Raw genomic sequence first — 19339 nt, forward strand, 5'->3', positions numbered from 1 at the left:
ATTGTTAGGTTCCTGCTTCTTGCTCACTTTTTTTTGTTTGTTTGTAGGTATAAACACAAGAATTTTTTTTTTTATTAAATCATAAAAGTAGTTGTCTGACAAATAGGAAGTTATTTGTTTGGAACACATGACTTCCACAACTTCCTGTGTTTTTTTTTTTTTTTAGCACACAGGAAGTTGTGTGTAACTTCCTGCTTGTAAGGAAGTTACAAATAGGAAGCTTAAGACTTCCATACATGGCACATTGCCATAAATCACAGCCTATGAATGAGACAACCATGCAATAAAGTGCCTTCAGTCAGAGGAAAAATCTTGAACAATATGAGTTAGAACATTTAATTTCCCATTGGGATCTGTAAAATGTTTTTGAATTGATCTGAAAGTGAGAGTGGATGGGTGAAGGTGTGAAAGTCAGAAAAGTGCCTTAAATTTACGCCGTTTTCAATAAATTAAATAAAAAAAAGTCTGAAGTCATGTTAACTGTTTTGTAAATGTAACTTTAATAGCATTATAATTGTTCATTTACTTCCAAAGAAGACAAACAGCAGGAACAGAGGAACTATGTCAATACATTCTTCAATGCTCCTTAATTCCTCAGAACAAAATAACTAATCAACGTGAGCCCCACCCAACAGGATGCATCATCATCACCATCATCATCACTGGCCCGGTAAGCCGCTCCTCTGCTGAGGTCACATCGGCCCGCCCATCAGGCATCGGCGGGACCGGAATGGTCCGATAAAAAGTCCGGACGGTGCCGGGGTTAGCAGAAGGACGCCGACAACAAAGCTGTTGCTGAAAACATCCCGAAAAGCGCGAATTTCAAGACCCAGTAACTGGTAAGGTTGTTTCTTTTCCTTACGATTTACGATCGCGATGCATAATGACTTCTGCAAGCCTGTTGATCTTAAAAGTTTAAAAGGAAGTGTTAAGTTATATTTCTCTGTTCATCACCTGCGTTACGCTTTGCTGCTTTATTTTGAAAAGAGTCATTAGATTTTCTCGCATTTCCATCTTAAATAAAACAGTTTACCAGATACATGTAAGATGTAAATAAGGAGAAATGTCTTTCAGCTGATAAATGCAGAAGAAATAGTGTTAATTTCTGCCAATTTTTTCTTATCTTCAAATTCAGTTTTAGAGTCTTCTGCTATTGGATTTTTAAAATGGTTTATATGTTGTGGAAAGAGCAGAAACTGGGTGATTTTCAGATGCATAAAAGCTGGTAAATCTGGTGATTTTTTGAGCAATTTGATCTGAGTTAAGCTCAGTACTCGTTTCCTTTCCTGCAGACGTTCTTCATGGGTCAGATACTCTGTTTTATGTACATCATCTGATCTCAGTGAGCGTCCTCAGCTGGGTTTGCGCCTCATGCTGATGTTTGTGACTCACAGAATAAGCCACAGCTGTTTAACCAGAAGATGAGGCTGAATCACACCGGGGTTTCAATGCTGGGCAGCCGAGGTCTGAAGAAATAAATCATTTCTGACTTCATGTTTGACCTGCATTTTCATCCAAAGAGTCTAACTCTGCCTCTGCATCTCATAAATGCCTCAGTGTGTCTCCAGCCCTCAGAGCGGGGCTGAGTCACAACTACTCACTGTCTTTCTGCTGACCGCTGGCATTTGATATCCAAACTCTCCATTCTTTCATCTTTTCTTTCCCTGAAACTCCCTCACTACTCATTGTGGCCTCAGTTTGCGCTCTTTCCTAATATCAACACCTGTACGTCTGCCTCCGCTGAGCCTTCCAGGTCGTGTTTCTATCTGATAAGGATTTCCCAGAGTTGTTGCACAGAAGGAGGCTGGAAGGTAACAATGCAGCTGGTTGTTCTGCAGCAGGACTTTACAGAAACCAGATCACAGCTGCATTGTTGAAGCCTGAAAAGCCTCAGGCAAAGTATTAATGGAGCCTTATAAGTGCTTTACATCACAGGTTTTAACACATTCTCATTAAAATTTATGTAGTTAAACTTGTACGTTTAGATTAATTGAAACATTTTAGGATCCTAGGAGGTCAAATAACTTTTTACCATGATTTTCTTTAAATTTAAAACCAACTGATTTGAAAAAGTTACACAAGAACTGAGCTGTAGTTACGAATATACTCTGCAAAAACACAAAATCTTACTATTTTCTGTCTAGTTTCCAGTTCAAATATCTTATTACACCTGAAATAAGACAAAACTAACTTACAAGTAACTTTTCAGCAAGACATAGTAGCTTGTTTTAAGATTTAAGTAAATAATTCCTTAATATTGATGAAACAAATACGTGTTCCATTGGCAGATTATTTCACTTACAACATGAGGAAATGTTTTATCATAAATGAAATAATCTACCAAAGGAACTAGCACTTTTAAAATCAATATTAAGGATATTTTTAACTTGAAACAAGCTAATATATCGCGCAGGAAAGTTACTTGTAAGTTAATTTTGTCTGGTTTCACATCTACTAAGATATTTGCACTGCAAAAAAACTCACATTAAACACATTTTGCTGCCCAATTATTAATTGGTAAATCTAAAAATAGTCAACACATCAGCTTTGCATTGTTCTTTTCATCTTGTCAGATGGTAGAAGCATTTTTAACTGGAATAAAATCCTTGCCTATGAATTGTCAAGCGTATAAGGAATGATATGTTATTCCGTTTTAGGTGATAAAATGTTTGTTTTCTTATTCAAAAAGGAATTTAGTTATTTGCTTCTATATATTTTAATAAAATAAGCTTAAGTGGTAAATGAAATATCTTCAGAATGTGCCAATTTTTTAATAAAAAAAAAAGAAAGATTAGTTGAAGTGTAGATTAAAAGTAGAGTTGCCATTGTTCAAAATGAGTTAGTTTGAATAAACTATGCCAGATAAATAATTATAGGCGATTATAGATTTTATAGACAGAAGGCAAAGCGGAGCATTTAAAATGGAAGCTAACACAAGAGGCTTCAGTAATGTATCAGATCAGAAAAAATAAGTTAACACATCAATCACATGACTTAGAAAACCAAAGCCTGTTGTGGCGTCTTTATCGTGCCGTGATGAGGAGAAAGAGGAACAATAAAGAAATAAATAAAAACTTGGTAGAGATGCTTGAATCTTTAGCAGGCATGTTGAATGCTGTCCCTCACAACCAAACCATTCACAGTTTAGCATTTTGGTCATAAAGGAATCTTTCACACGCAATCTTTTTCTGCACATCGTCATCATTACAAATCTTCTCTGATGCTCTCATCGCTAACATGGTGGTCAGCACTAAGGACCAGTTCCATAAATACACAGAAATGTCACGCACCTGGTGGCATCTGCTTCCAGCTTTGGACATAACTGCAGAGCGCAGGCATGTTTGTGCGAACCTATCGCCGGCGTCTGTTGTATTTGTTTGCAGTGCTTAAGTTCTCCATCTTTAACCGGCTATTATGAGTCACAGTCTGACCTCAGCTTCTCTAAAGATGTTTTCATGTTGTCTTTTCTTATTTGACCCACTAAGAAGAGGAACCACACTCTCTCCAAGCTGCATACTCTGTTCCAGATGTTTCGGATGTTAACTTTGGTTTTTTTTTATGACTAGAATAAATATTTAGGCATCTACTTGGTAATAGGGCCTTGCAAAATTATTCTGAAACCTTAAATTTAGCACATTTGGAACAGTATGGATCGTGTGCTATAAAACTAACACAAAGTAGCGCATTTTTTGAAGGATTATGACGAGTTAAATAGTCTTTTTTAATGTAAACAACAATGAAAAATGTGTGGTGTTTATTTGTAGTCATCACCCTTTAATATGGCACCCCTAAATAAAATTCAGGGCCTTCAGAATAATTGATTAGTAAATAAAGTGAATTTATGTGGAGTTTAATGCATGTGATTAATCTAAATATCTTAATATGTTAATGCTATATAACCCAGATTAATCACCTTACCTATTGTGGCCTAAAAGCCTCTTTGCTTAGTTCAAAGGAACTAGTTTGGTTACTTAGTTCAAAACAGCACGTTACCCGGTCTTGTAGTGCAGAGTGCAAACATGAGCGAGGAGAGTAAAAGTAGTAAAACTAGTTTGCTCAGTGGCAAATTTCTCTTAAAAAACATAAACAGCAATAAAGTTTGGATAAAACCAAGGTCACATGTAGGCTGCATATTGCAATGATGAATTATCCTTCCAGTTTATAGCCAACAATTTTAAATCAAGATTTGAAACAAAAATACTTCCTTTGAAGCGTTGTGAATATAAAAACCTGGAAAACAGGCGTTTTTTAAAATGCATGTTTATAAGCATGTTATGTGCACGTTTCTTAAAATATTTCAACAAAGTCATTAATGAATTCTGTGAAGGCTATTGCTGAAATAATTCAGGAGTGTAGAGAAAAACTGACAGTTGACAGTGAAACACGGTGATGGCAGTGTGATGCTGTGGGGATGCTCTTCTCAGCAGATAATTGTTAAGAGTGAATCAGAATGTGACTTAAGGTAAAAACAGGACAACTCTGGCAGTGAACCTGTGAGACGGTTTAAATAACTTCAGATATGTTGGAGCTGCGCCTCCCAGCTGGACAGCAACCCTGAACAAACAGGCAGAGGCATTAAAGGCCTAGTCAAAGTTTGGACCTAAGCTCAAACGAGAATCTGTTGCAATACTTAAAAACTAATTTTTATTGGCACTCTACGTATATCCTACTTTTTGCTAAATATTACAAATTAGGACATTTTTATCTTGGTCTGTTACACAAAAATGCAAAATTTAGAAAAAATGTATATGTTGTGAATATTTTAATATTTTTTAGTCATTGATGTTAGAAATGTGTTTTAGTTTTACCCTGAACTCATTTATAGGTGTGTAGATTTACACATTCCCATGTACATACTTGTTTTTATTTCATTTTGTGTATTCAATTTATTTCATATTTAGGTCATATTTAGATTTCTTCTAATTTCACACTTGGGTTATAAATATTATATCTCTAACTGTATAATTAGAGATATAATATTTATATCTAAACATTTAAATATTGCATGTAGATATAAACACAGTATTTATATATCTAAACAATATTTGTCATGACAACAAATTTTGTTGGATGATAAATTGTCGCAGGAGTTATTGCAATAAACAATAATATTGTTGTTTTGAGACCATTTTCAAGTAACATAAAGAAAGAACAGATTCTCAAGGATCAATAAACTTTAAATCCCAATGAACATTTGACACTGGAACTGCAAGACATGTTAAATATTCAAAATAGACAAACAAAACAACAAATAAAATGAATTATGAAGTACGTGTAAACAAAATTGTCAAGGTTAGTTGAGATCAAAACACCAGACTGAAGACTTTTATCATCCAGTTTTCAGTAGAAATAGAGAAAGAAAAGAGAAAAACGACACATCATGCACAATCATTATTGAGTTACTTTTAATTTATCATGTAATTAATTGAATTATTCCTTATTGCGACAGGTCTGGTTGTCTGCATACTGCGGCTTCCTTTCCTCTTATATGTAATAAAGTTGCAGAAACTTGGACCCGTTCCAGTGCTGATGTTCCCCTAAATGGGCCCCTGCATGTCAGGCCCGTGACAGGCTGGGAGGCAAATGTGTTCATATCTGATGTTCTGATGAGTGTTTTCGTGCATGCACGCTTCGTTATCCAGTTGTTTTTTTTTTTAAACTCAGAGGCCTGACGCCGGTTTGAGCAGGAAACACATGTTTTCAGCTGACACGGCTGCAGAGGCGGCTGAATGGGTCAGAACAGATGCACAAAAGGAAACAAAAAAGAAACTGGCGTGTCTTTGTCACTCTGCCAGTGAGGCTCTTGTATCGGGGGGTGAACGTTTTTTATTTATTTGACTCAGGCACGTATAGTTTCTGCCAGGCCCTGTGCAGTTTGCGGTGAGTTTATGCGTTAAATGCCGTGCATGTGGAGTTTACTTTACTGAACACTGGGTGAAATGAGCAGTAGCTTCAGGATTATCTCCACGTTCCTGAGCACTTTGTTCGTTTTTTTGAGAGCGCCTGCCAATGTAGCTGTTTTACCTCACATACAGTTTCATGTATTTAATGACCTCAGAGAGTGACTCACTGGAGATTGCACAAGACAGAGAGGAGGACAGCTGGCATGGCTTCAGGTGGTTATTACTGGATCTCTGTTATGCACATGCTCTGTGAAGGAAGTTCCCTTTTCAACATTGAAGGTTTTTATTTAGGAATCCGTCTTACTTATTTATGTCTTGCACAGCTTTCTCATTTTCTATTTTAGTGCATCCTTCTCTCATCTTTGACTGTTGTGACTCATGTTTACTCACACTCGAATGTGGGGCAGCAGACTCCCGTTTTTTACTCCCGTTTTTGCAGAATAAAAGTTCTTAGACCACAAGGAACCACTCTGAAGTTTTTTGACATGTTTTTGAGGCACACTACAAAAACACAAAATATTACTAAGTATTAGTAACATTAGTAATATAACATTTCCACAATAGTAGCTTGTTTTAAGCAAATAATTCTTTAGTATTGATTTAAAAAGTACTGGTTCCACTACTGGCAGATTATTTCACTTACAACATGGGAAAATCTCTTGTTGTAAGTGTAATAACCTACTGGTACTTCATTTTAAAATCAAAATTAAGCGATAAATATTGTCTTTAAACAAGCTCCGATATTTTGTTAAAAAGTTACTTGTAGGTTAGTACGCTTGCTATAAGACAAAGCTAAGATATTTACACCAGAAACTGGACAAAAAAGTGTAGAGTCCCAATACACCTGCATGTCTTCTGACGCTTGTCTCTAAGCAGCTTCACACATCTAGAAACTGAATGTTTTGTCCACCCTTCTTCTGCAAACTAGGTCAAGTTTAGTCAGGCTGTTTGGAGAATATTTGTGCTGTGATACTTCGTGTTGGATTACCATTTAAAATCTCAAGATACTATGAAATCTGTGAAGTTCAAACAGTGTGAATGATTTTGCAAACCACTTCTCTTTTTTTTTTTAATTTAAGATGGAAACATTAGAAGGTCTATCCCAGTCCTGTCCTTTGTTCTTAGTTGTTTCCTTGCTTTAATGTGTTAAAGCATTATTGTATTCAGCCTTTTATAACTGCAGGGTTTTCCACATCATGTTGTCTGATGTGGCGGTTCTTGTGTATTTTTTTTGTTTGTTAACCAACAGTAAATTACTCATTTCCTGTTTATTTCTTCTGAAAAACAAATTTGTCTTTTCTACCTGTAATTAAACCATAGGAGGGGTCTTCATAAAGGGAATGTAAACAAAAGAGGGAAATGAATTCAAGGTGGACTGAAAACTTGAAATATGCGAGTCCTGCACGGAATAAAACTGGAAGTGGCCTTCGAGTTTCCTCTGGTACTAAATGTTTACAGCCCTTCTGCTCCAGTGGCGACCCGTTTTGGCGTGCTCAGTGTTTGACGGAGGAAGTGAACTGAATGCAGGAACAGTTCAGCTGGGAGAAGGTGACCAGTATTGACATTTTCCTGTGATTGTCTCAGTTGATGACATATTGGTGACGAAAGATAAAGAAACCGCAATGTGTGTGGGGGACAGTTATTTTGTCATTGGTAATAACATTTTTGCAGATCCTTACATTTCCTGTCAGCAGTGATGTTATTGTTGCGTTTGTAAAAATGGTGCAGGATATTCACATCATGTTTTATATTTTATAATATTTTGCACTGTCATGGGATTAAAGAACAGCATGTCTTCTCAGAGTCCCTAAGTGTTGGTATGTAGATGTTGAAAATGTTAATAAACAGTCTGATTTAGTTTAGTGAATCTAAAGCAAACTCTTCTGATAAATTCTTGTTTGTCTTCCAGAAAATTGAGCAAAACTGAAACGGCAGAAAACCTGGAAGTCATGATGAGTTTATATCAAGGAATCTTCCTCCTTTCTGCTCTCTGCTGCTGCCTAGCGGACAACGTAAGTATTACAGACTGGTTATAAACCCCCATTACTGTATTTCTAAATAATGCACGTTAAAACATAAAATACGAGTAAAATATAATCCTACTGTACTAAAAATAATTCTGCACATATATAGTTTTAAACAATATTATTAATGTGGCCTGCAACCCAATTAAATAATATTGAAACTTTATTCAGCTTTTGAATTAATAAGATAAAATGTAAAAAAAAGTTTTGAAGCAACTTAAAAATACAAGTTGGGACACTGCAAAGTGTGTAAAGAAAATAAGCAAATCTCACAAACCCACAACAAAACACAGTGAACATCAAATCTGTAAATGTGCAAGAAGAAAAACGATGTACCATTTTAATAAAAAATATATATTTGATGGTGGACACATTTCTCAAAAAGGCTGGATTTTCTACTAACATTGTTTTGCTGCACTTTTGTCAAACAGTTTTACTTGGTAAGAAACCTGGATTTTTCAAAAAGGTCAGGAGATCCCAATCTTTTCAACCTGTGGCCCCCAAAATAACAACGCCAGAGAATGGCATTGCCCTAAAAATACCTATAATTATTTCCATTAATCTATTTAGAAATAAATAAATATATAGTTAGATACTTTTAAAAGGAATTTCTTTGGTAAATATAATTAAAAAGTATACTCCTATACATTATTTAATAAGACATTTAGTGGTATATTTACTCATTTTATTACATATTTATCTAATTTTGTCCTTTTTGGGCCTACATACACCTCAGGGGTCACATCAATCTGAAAATCTGTTATGGAGGACATGCAGTTGTCCGTGCTAAATGAAATCTTCTTTCTGCAATGCAACCATGCTTCCAACTGCACCATTGTTGGTTTGATGCATTTCTGCATTGAACCAACGTTTGTTAGTTCTGCCTTAAAAACAGTGGAGTTTCCTAAACATATAATGTGTTTTCTGTGTTCTCTTGTGATTTAAATATGGGTTTATAAGGGCTGCAGATCACTGTGTTCAATCATAGGAGTTTTGAGAAACTTTCTTGCACTTGAGGTTGCAGAAAAATTCTCCACAGACTGTAGCTGATCTACTTTTTGCCCTCATTTTGACTTCAGGGGAGAGTTTCTGTAGAAGCTTTAAAAAACATTCACTTTAAAATATTAATAGATTCTTTTATTTTTTATTGGTGGAACACTTTAGCTCATTAAGTTCAGAGCCTACCCAAAATACACAGCATTTCTTTCCTTAAATAAACCTCCAGCATGTTTCCTTGATGTTTGCAGGTGTCGCTGCTCCGCAGCAAGCGAGGGACCCGATTTTACAGAGGTGAGCCTGACCGGCAGCCAGCTAGACGGACACTTTTGATTGTTCAGTTGAAGAAACCTTCATCTTCCTTTGAAACATCCTGTGAGCCTCATCATGTTTTTCTTTAACTTCCTCCGTATCATCATAACCGCCACCTCCCCCATCGTTGTTATTGTCTTATAATCCTTTGCTGTCAGTCATCCTCCTTTTAGTTGTTCATGTCTGAATCAAACTAATGTTAAAGCTGGAGTATGTAACTTTTATAAAAAATAATAAACATGTTTTTTACATATTTGTTAAAAGTGTCACTGTGTCGCGACAGTGTAAGAGGAGACAGATAATCTGTGAAAAGATCGATCTCCACTTCTTCCCTGAGCTACTACTGCCATCTGAAGAAATGCATCGCTTCCAGTCAAAAACAACCAATCAGAGCCAGGAGGAGGGTCTTAGTGCTGTCAATCAGGCTCGTGTATGCACTGCTAAATGTGTTAATGGTGGAGAAACAACTTACCATTCAAGGAGAACTGTTTATCTCCTTTTCTATGGCTAAGTATTCACAATACCATCAGGAAGAAGCTGTAACCTATTAGAGAGAAAGGGGGGGAATGAGCAGCAAGTACACAAGCTTGATTCAGAGTGCTAAGACCCTCCTCCAGGCTCTTATTGGTTAGCACTGGGAACACTGGGAGAAGGTATAAAAGCTTGATTTTTTCACAGATTATCTGTCTCATACGACACTGGCAGTTTTAACAAATATGTAAAAATATATATTTTTAATAAAAGTTACAGCTTTATTTATGTCCTGTTGATTTACCCGTTTTCTCACTGTTTTTATGCATTTCTTCAGTCCTGTGTGTGGATAGTGAAACGTCAGCCGTGCGTAGCTTTGGCGACACTTGGCTGCGCTGGAAAGGACAGCGCGTGGAGTTTTGCCGTTGCGCGTTAAGAGGAAGAGAGAATTGTCATGTTGTGCCTGTCATCAGTGAGTCGGATTTAACACAAACACAATCAGAACCATCTGACTTACCCGACCGCTCCTCTGTCTCTCTCTCTCTCTTTCTGTCGCCTCATAATCACCCGTCTGCTTGCCAGCCCTCACCAAGCTGCCCGCCTTCCATTATAGCTCAGTCTTTACCTCTAACTTGCTGTTACGACCTCAGCTGATTATTTTATGTTGGCCCGACTCGCTCACGTTTCCACTTCCCTGTTATTTCACTGCATCCACATGAAGAGTCGCTGCTCTCAGTTTAGTCTGAGATTATTTGAAAATACTCCTGCCAGACCAGCATTTGTGCGCATTTTCACCCCCATTGAGAGATTCTTCGAAGCATGATTAACCCTCCCTCAGACAAATTGCAACCACATTTTCCATCTTTCATACAACCCCTTCCAAACATGGCTTGATATAAAACAAAACCAGCATTGGTTAACACTTAAAACTTGTTTTTAACAAATCCTTGGCAGGGAACGGAGCCATGTCAAACCGCGTAAATGAAGACATTTGCATACTACTTACACCCACAGTTTTTTAATTTTCTTTGACCAGCGATGACAAATCACTCAAATTAAAATTGTTTAAGCTGATGCTGCTCTGAAGAGCTGGATGACGTGTGGCTGACTAAACGCCTCTGTCTGCCTTTTCTTTTTCCAGACTGCTACGTGTCCCAGTGCTACAACGGGGGAACCTGCAAGGAGGCCGTCTACTCGTCCGACTACATCTGTCAGTGTCCCCCCGGCTTCAGCGGAGCTCGGTGTGAGATCAGTAAGTACACACGTGACACTCTAATCTGGGTCATAATTCTGAACCTTTAAAATTACAGACGAAATTGTAAAAAAAGTGACCAAACAACCGTGCAAAACCACAAATATTCAGAGAAAATCCATAAAACCTGGAAAAGACGTTGAGGTTTTTCACATTTTGTTACGTCTCAACATCTAACTTCAATGTACCTGAAGTTGTATTGATGTTAAGTTGTTAAAATGATTCAGGTTTATCAGTTGGATTTATGTCTGAACTTTGACTAGGCCGTTGCGACCCAGAGTCCATTGTAGAACTGAAAGTGTTCAAGGCCGTTTTCCTGCCGGGAGGTGAACATTTGCCTCAGTCTCAAGACTTTTGCAGCCTCTGGAAGGTTTTATTCCAGGATTGTTCCGTCTTTAGCTTCAGCCATCAAGCCTCCCCACATCATTATACTGCCACCACCAAAATGCGGGGTGTCAATATTTTTAAATACAAAAGCACCTGCATAAACTGGTGGCCCACTTTAGACATAAATATAAGAAAATCGAAAGAGATGATTGATTTTAGGAAAAATAAAAATGTCGTCTCCTCTTTGTACATTCGTGATCAAGCAGTTGAATACAAATATATTGGGACCATCACTGACAATAGACTTTGTTTTGACAAACATGTAGAAAGCTCACCAACGTAGACACTTTTATCATAAATTAAGACATTTTAACATGGATAGTAGTTTTATGGGAATGTTTTATAGTTGTTTTATTGAATCTGTTCTTTCTTGTTCTTTTATTTGCTGGTATAAAACAAAAACCGCATTCAATGCTTCAATGCTAGTGCAAAATTGAAAATGCCTTCCTAAGCAACATCTCTACCCTCCACAAAGCAGATCCCCCAAGAAAGCTCAAGCAATTTTAGCTGCACCTAACCATCCCTTGTTTAATTTTCTCTTTTACCATCAGGAGGCAGGTTTGCTTTAAAAAGCTGCAGAAGCAGCAGATTTAAGAATTCATTTTCTCCTGGTTTTAATGGCCTTTTAAATACTTGAGTTGAGTCTTGTGATGTTTTTTAAAATCTTATTTACTGTATTTATTGTTGGTGAATGTTTATTCCTCTGGCTGTAGTATAAATTGCCCCATAGGGGATATTAAAAATACCCTGAATCTTGAAGGCAGCATTCATTAAGATGTTTTTCTGACTCTTGATAAGGTCACAGTCTGGCTGGGTGACTCCACAGCTGCTGTCATAGACCTGCGGTTTGAAGAGAAGAAAAAAGATGGATCATAAACCATGGAAAGACATTCTTGGACTTGAATGTTTTTGTTTCAGTGGTTTTAGGGACACCCCACCCTTGGATAATTATCCAAAGGCCAGCCAAGTGCGTTTTAGCAAAAGTGCAGCCAGTTAATGTGGCCATATTTTGTGTGTGGTCACTGCTTTAAACCACTAATATGGAAACTATGATATTAATGCTATTGTAAAGCATGTTATGGATTTATACGATATACAAGAAATAAACTTTCCTTCGTAATTTGTTTTAAGGATCTATAGTACGTCAATAAAATATTCCAAATAGATCCAGCCCCTTTTTCCAACGCTATTTGCTTTACATCAACTGGTTTGGGCTCTCTGTTATTGAGAAATTATTGCTTCCTGCATGGTGCTAAAGTTTAGCCGTGACGTATGTGATGCGCCGGTTCGACGCTATGGAGCTTACCGGAAATTGCCCGCATTGTAAACAATCGTCCTCTACTGCCAAGAGAGAAGCTGAATGAGATGGCTGTTACTGTTAATTCAGTATTTAGAAGCGTGGTTTCGTTTACATCCTCTGCGGTCATTGATAAAACTACAGGCAGACTACAATATAAAACAGCACTGAAAATTGTCGTCATTGTTCACAACTTCTCCTTCTATTCGCTGATTGGTTGGCGCGTTTGAATTGTACCTCAGGGAATCTAAGTAATCAGGAAAATCCCATACTGAGCTAAAAGAAGCAGTGTCTTGTTGTTACCTTCATTTTATTGATTTGTTATTCTCTACCCAGGCTTCACCGCCATTGATTGTCCGAAAATAATATGGCCGCGGCACATGCGCAGTACGCCCTTCGAAATTTAGCACGTTGACGTTTTTTGCTATCAGTCGGAGCACTGATTGCCAGCGGAGTAGCGTAGGAACTCAATTACCGGGTCACTGCTAATCTAAACTCTGTCAAATGAATTTTAGTGGCTGTATTTCTTTGTCCATCAGACACCAATGAGAAATGTGCAGTGGGTCAGGGCGAAGGATACCGCGGGACCTGGAGCATCAGTCAGACTGGAGCTGCGTGCATCAACTGGAACTCAACTTCTCTCAGAGGAAGAAGGTTCACAGCTCAAAAATCAGACGCCAACAGCCTTGGGTTGGGCAATCACAACTTCTGCAGGTAAACCACAACCAGAACAGTTGCTGAAAATGACAAGTGCAAAGTTTCTGGATGTTCCATAAATCCAATTGTATACAAATCAGCAAGAAATCAAGCCATTATCCCTGTGTTTGGTTTTAATAATGTGATTGAATTGATTGGAATTGTTATCAGAAAGGAAATTATTTCTCAAAAAGTATTTAAACTTTTTGCATAAAAATGCAACTCGTAGTCACTATTTGACTTAAACTAAATTTAGAGTTGAACTATTAAGCAGAGTTTGGTAACTTGTAATTTATCATATTTGTTTGACTTAGGTTAAGGATTGGACTAATTCTTTGTAAAAGTTGGTTTTTAACATTTTATTTGGGAGATTGACTTGTAGTTACTGTTGTCTTTTTGTTCAGACATTTTATATATGTATATATATATATATATATATATATATATATATATATATATATATATATATATATATATATATATATAGTAACTTGTGTTTTCTTTGACTAATATTTAACTTGGTCTGACCTTCTGAAATACTTAAGCGTGAAAAACATGCAACAAAATAGGAAACCAGGACTTTTTCACAAGAGCACAATACATTTCTGTTGAGCAGAAGTTCTTAAATATAAAAGTAGTTAAATAACTGGAAACAATTCTGCTGCAAAGCCATCAAACATTGATATTTGTTATAAATTCATAAAAAAGAATGTTTTATATAACTACGGGTTGTTCACACTATGCTGCCCTCACGATGTGTTGCTCTTACAAAGCTAGACAGCTAGCTAACACTTGAGTTGAAAATAATCCAGTCCTTGATAGTTTTCTTGTTTTATTTTGCAACTCTTTGCTGGTTTGTTTTTCTTTTCTTTTCCTTTATTTTATTTTAGTTTTGTAAAACTGCAACAAACACAAAAGTATACATCAGCTACAGATACAGAAAACAACTAGGCAAACACGTGACTCCCAATTCTCTCCAATTAGCTAACGATGTAGCTTTAAATATTGGTTGGGAAACGTAAAACTTTTCTACAAAATATTACACAATGCTGGAATAACTTTTAATAAAATGAACTTACAGACAAATAGTGTCCAAGGAACAAACGTGTCTGAAGGACAGACGAAGACCCCAACCGTACAGCTGGACAAGTTCTGCTTGACTGACCAAATTAAATATGTAAACAATGTCCACTAGGTGTCAGTAAGGGTCCACAGTTTAACTTAAAATTTACCAACCAAATACTTAACAAAACATAATGATGGAGTCAGCACACACACCCTTAAAATGATCTATTTTTTACCTCAGGAATCCTGACCACGACAGCTCACCATGGTGTTACGTCTATAGAGGCACACAGATAGAATGGGAGTTCTGCTCTGTGCCCAAATGTCCTGAAGGTAAAACAATAAAAAAACACACCAAAAGGATAAAAACAAAATGTAGGAAGTCTGCCAGTAACACGTTTCTTGTGTGTGTTTGAACAGATAAGAACAGAGAGTGCATGGTGGGCTTAGGTCAGACTTATAGAGGCACGGTTTCTGTCACGAAGAGTGGCTCCAAGTGTTTGCCGTGGGACTTTCCTGCTATCAGACGTAAGGTGAACAATGCCTGGAGATCGAACGCCTTGAACCTAGGGCTCAGCAACCACAATTTCTGCAGGTAAAAATCACGCTTTAATTTTGTTTTTGCCCTGTCATATGTAGAGACATAATTGTAACTCTGTGTTTCCCCCATTTTTTAACAGGAACCCAGATGATGATGCTGCTCCTTGGTGTCACACCTACAAAAACATGCAGCTGACCTGGGAGCTTTGTGACATACCCAAATGCTGTGAGTGAATTTCATTTAAGCTTTTAATGGACAACAGCACTGTCCACAAATGCTTGTCCCCTGGTGAAAATGTTTATTAACAATGGAAGAAACACTGTGTAGAGAAACTAGGGGCAGATGTTGTGGACTTAGAATTTTATTGTAATATTTTGTGGTACTATTATGATAACAGTAAAGATTATGATTTAAAAAAAAACTATTTATGACTTATTTTTTAGGTAGCTGCATGGCTGTAAATGCACGACACAGCATTCATAGCACCACAAACATGAACATTGTTCTTGAAAAACATTCCCATTTGAATATAAATTACTTTAAAAAAGTGTAATTTATATCACTAAAACTGCACTCGGCAATTCTAAATAATTTTTGAATGTACTGATATTTATTAATGTGGTCATGGAAAATCACTGAAGAAAATAGCGAACGAATAAATCAACAGGTAATGCCACCGCCACCTAGCAACCCCAGCGAAGCTCCAGCACATTTGGTCAGCTGGTTTTACCACTGTATGTGCTGTCTAATAGCTGCTCAAAAAGACAAGTGTTTTGCTGTTGACTTTTCATCTATAAACCAGTTACTGCATCCTTCTTGGTTGTGCAGGAGGCTCCACTTCTGCTTTTCAAAGATGTACAATTGTATAATTGCGCATGTGTTTGCAGCCATTTTTACGTGTGAATGTAAATGGAACTGAGCAAACTAAAATCTCATTATCTAAGAATGATTTTGTGCAAAAATGCAATGAACGTGTTTTCCTAATCTGTTGAAGGAAGCATAACATGTCACCTTTAAAAATGTTTCAGGAACATTTATATTTTCAAAGTGTTGGACTCGGAGCAAAGCATGGATTCTTCTGAATGTTATTCTCCTGCAGTAGAAGAGAAATTCATTTTAAGGCTTTCTACACCAGAACTAAGTATGTTTTTTTTTCTGTATTGTAGTGACACATCCATCCGTCATCACCACTCCTGGCATACGAGCTCCCACCACTAACAACAACAATGGAGGTACTTTAAGACAACTTAAACAAATCCTCAGTGGATTTAGCGTTATTTGTATTTAAACTTCATGCTGACTCTCTGCAGCAACGTGCGGCCAGCGCCTGGACAACACCTTGAATCGCCCAGCTTTCCGCATGGTCGGAGGCAGATACAGCGACATCACGGAGCAGCCGTGGCAGGCCGTCATCAACGTTTATCAGGCCCGCCTCAGGAGACACTTCCACCGCTGCGGAGGAATCCTCATCGACTCCTGCTGGGTTCTGTCTGCAGCACATTGCTTCGAAATCAAGTATGACCTCCACCTGTTTGCACACATGCTAATAAAAAAGAACAACACAAAAAACCATTTTTTTTCGGCAGCATGTCAGAAGGTTACCATTGTTTTTCAGTGACAGACCTGACAAGTTGGAAGTGGTTTTGGGAAGAACTTTCCGGAAGCAGAACTCCAGCAGTGAGCAGATTTTTAAAGTTGAGAAGTACTGGATCCATGAGAAGTTTAACAATGAAACATTTGACAACGACATTGGTGAGTAGACTTTAACTATACACTAGCTTTTTAAAATTTGTTCACAGCAACAGCTGAAGGGTACAGAGTTTCACCAAGCTGTAAAGTTAACAATAAAAGCAGAATAGGAGCCTCAAACTGAAGTGTTTTTCCTCAGTGATGATGATATGGAAAGCTTTAAGTGGGCTATGAAGGCTTGTAAAACTTTAAAACGCCCCACATCTTCCCTGAGCATTACCCTGACTTTCCTCTGGTCACTTTCCTCTTGCAGCTATTTTGAAGCTTCAGACGGACATCGGCTTATGTGCTGTGGATTCTCCAGAGGTTCATCCAGTTTGTCTGCCTGAACGCGGGCTGGTGCTGCCCGACTGGACTGAGTGCGAGATCTCAGGCTACGGAAAAAACTCAGAATGTAAGAAAACACACTAGTAGCTTCTCCCTTGGTGCTTTTGTGGAAATATTCATATAGGAGTGTTGCATAATTCCAGGTATTTGAATCTTTCTCCACAGTTTCTGATGAGTACTCGGAGCGTGTTAAACGAGGACACGTGCGGCTTTGGCCCAAAGAGCGCTGCGTTCCAGAGGTTCTGTCTGGACGGACCATCACCTCCAACATGCTGTGTGCAGGCGACACCCGAGGGCTCGACGACGCCTGCAAGGTCAGAACGGCTCAATTCAGCCTTACAAACAAATTATACCCTTTGAAGTTTTTCAAAGTTCAGTGCATCACATTTCGGACCCCATGGGGCTGGTTTAAGCCAGCTGTGTCAAACTCATTTTCATTTTGGGGCATATCAAGATTATGAATGTCCTCAAAGGGCCGGTTGTTGTAAAACGTGTTGATAAAATCCGTTAATAAACCTCTGAAATTTGAATAAGCAGTCGTCCCTGCACTCAATGAGTACTTCTCCTGAAAGTTAAATAATACTGAACATGATTTCACATTGATGTAATTTGGCAGAATACCTATGAAAACTACAAGAAAAGATTGTGGCCATTGTGAAAAAAAATAAAAAATTCTGGCTTTAATCTGCTGAGATCAAACGCCAAAATCTTTAGAAAAATATGAATAATTCTGACTTTTTTTTCTCAGAATTTTGACTTTTGATGTTAAAAGATTAAAGTCAGAGTAATTCTGGTAAATTCTGGAAAAAATAAGTCAAAATTCTGAACAAAAAGGTCAAAACTGCAAAAAAAAAAAAAAAATCAGATTTTTTTTCTGTTGCTGTAATCCTCTTCCATTGAAAACCGCTTTCAATTGATTGATAAAGTATTAGTATTTATCCTTCTGCTTCACAACTATAAACCACAGTGTGTCTATTTAGGTAATTAAATCAAAGAAGTTTAATTTATTCATGTGGATTTTCTCTAATTTCCCCCACAGGGAGACTCTGGCGGCCCCCTGGTGTGTCGAACCAAGGACCGGATGACTCTGATGGGTGTGATCAGCTGGGGCGACGGGTGCGGCCATAAGGATAAGCCCGGGGTCTACACACGCGTCACCAATTACGTCGACTGGATCAACAGCAAAGTTAAAGCAAACCCGGTCTAAAGTTGGAGAAACTGCAAACAAATGTGTTGTTAAATGACTCATAAACTCAGTGGACGAGCGGTTTATCTTGATGATAGACGGAGAAATCCACGGCGCTCTGTTTTGTGAACGGATGGAGGTTTGAAGTCAGCAGGACACAAACACACCAGAGGGTTTTGTGGTGTTTAGCGTAGCTCCATATCCTCAATGTTTCTAGTCTTCTCTGTTATCATCGGACTGTTTCAAAAGTGTTTTGTCCTCCTTCTTGTTTAATAATCCTGACGTTTTCTGTTGTTTCCTGATGACGAAGGTTCTTCCCTGCCTACTCAGTGAATCTAAGAAGAAAGGAAGTTTCTAAGCTTCTTTTTACTTTATTGCAGCTTTACTGAAAGAAATTAGGAGCTGCTGACAGACCTGAAGCACTTTTATTCCCTCTGCCTCGTCAGAGAGCTTTTTAGTTACTCATAGCTACTCTCAAAGAGGGTTTATTTTATGACGGCATTTATAGGACAACTTAAAATATTGTTGAGGGATCCCAGACCTGCAACCAAACCCCATAAATAATCTGCTGGTTCAGATTCTGTTTATTTGTGCAGATTTTTTCTGATTTTAGCTTCTTAGGTAACTGCAGATGACAACACGGAGGCAAAAAGCAGGAGATTCTCGAGCCAATCATCAGAGCGGAAATCGTCTCAGTCTCTCTTTTTTTTTTAAATTTTTTACAAAAGACAGCTGGGTTGATCCCAGCAAGCATATTTTATGATTATTAGTTTTATATGAATATTTTGTACCGTAAACCGCATACTGATTTGCAAAGCTGAACTGTTTAAACTTGCTTTGTTCTGCGATTGTGAGTTTCAGATGCGCTAAATTAATATTTATGTACAGTTTTTGTAGACATTTTTATGTTTATATACATACTTTGAGTATCCTGTTATCAGTAATTTATTGTCTTTGTTATTATAACCTTGTATGTAAACACATTTCTGTTTCAATAAAATACTTTGAGAAAAGAAAAAGGTTCAGTGGTTTTACAAAACTAGAATTTGAAACACAAGTTTGACTTTATAATGCATTTTTATATTTTATGTAACTTGTAAGTTAAATTAACTTTCAGACAATTGAAACTTGGA

General features: G+C 37.5%; 1 protein-coding gene across 5 annotated transcripts; it reads left to right on the forward strand.

The window, feature by feature from the left end:
- The first annotated feature begins 706 nt into the window (after positions 1-706).
- On the forward strand, positions 707-18928 carry plat (plasminogen activator, tissue). 5 transcript variants are annotated; one of them, XM_032579331.1, is made up of 16 exons: positions 719-839; positions 1395-1464; positions 7813-7915; positions 9175-9298; positions 10044-10178; positions 10848-10958; positions 13182-13356; positions 14645-14736; positions 14824-14998; positions 15084-15169; positions 16111-16176; positions 16255-16459; positions 16560-16696; positions 16947-17087; positions 17186-17334; positions 18060-18928. In XM_032579331.1, exons 3-16 carry the CDS (start codon positions 7853-7855, stop codon positions 18225-18227), a joined length of 1827 nt encoding a protein of 608 aa, XP_032435222.1. In that variant the 5' UTR covers positions 719-839; positions 1395-1464; positions 7813-7852; the 3' UTR covers positions 18228-18928. The 5 variants fall into 5 exon arrangements, with proteins under 5 accessions (XP_032435221.1, XP_032435223.1, XP_032435224.1 ...); XM_032579330.1 differs by lacking the exon at positions 1395-1464 and having other exon boundaries at positions 707-839; XM_032579332.1 differs by lacking the exon at positions 1395-1464 and having other exon boundaries at positions 707-839; positions 9175-9217.
- Positions 18929-19339: the final 411 nt, after the last annotated feature.

This window comes from Xiphophorus hellerii, chromosome 12 (genome assembly GCF_003331165.1).
Source record: "Xiphophorus hellerii strain 12219 chromosome 12, Xiphophorus_hellerii-4.1, whole genome shotgun sequence".
NCBI lineage: Eukaryota > Metazoa > Chordata > Actinopteri > Cyprinodontiformes > Poeciliidae > Xiphophorus > Xiphophorus hellerii.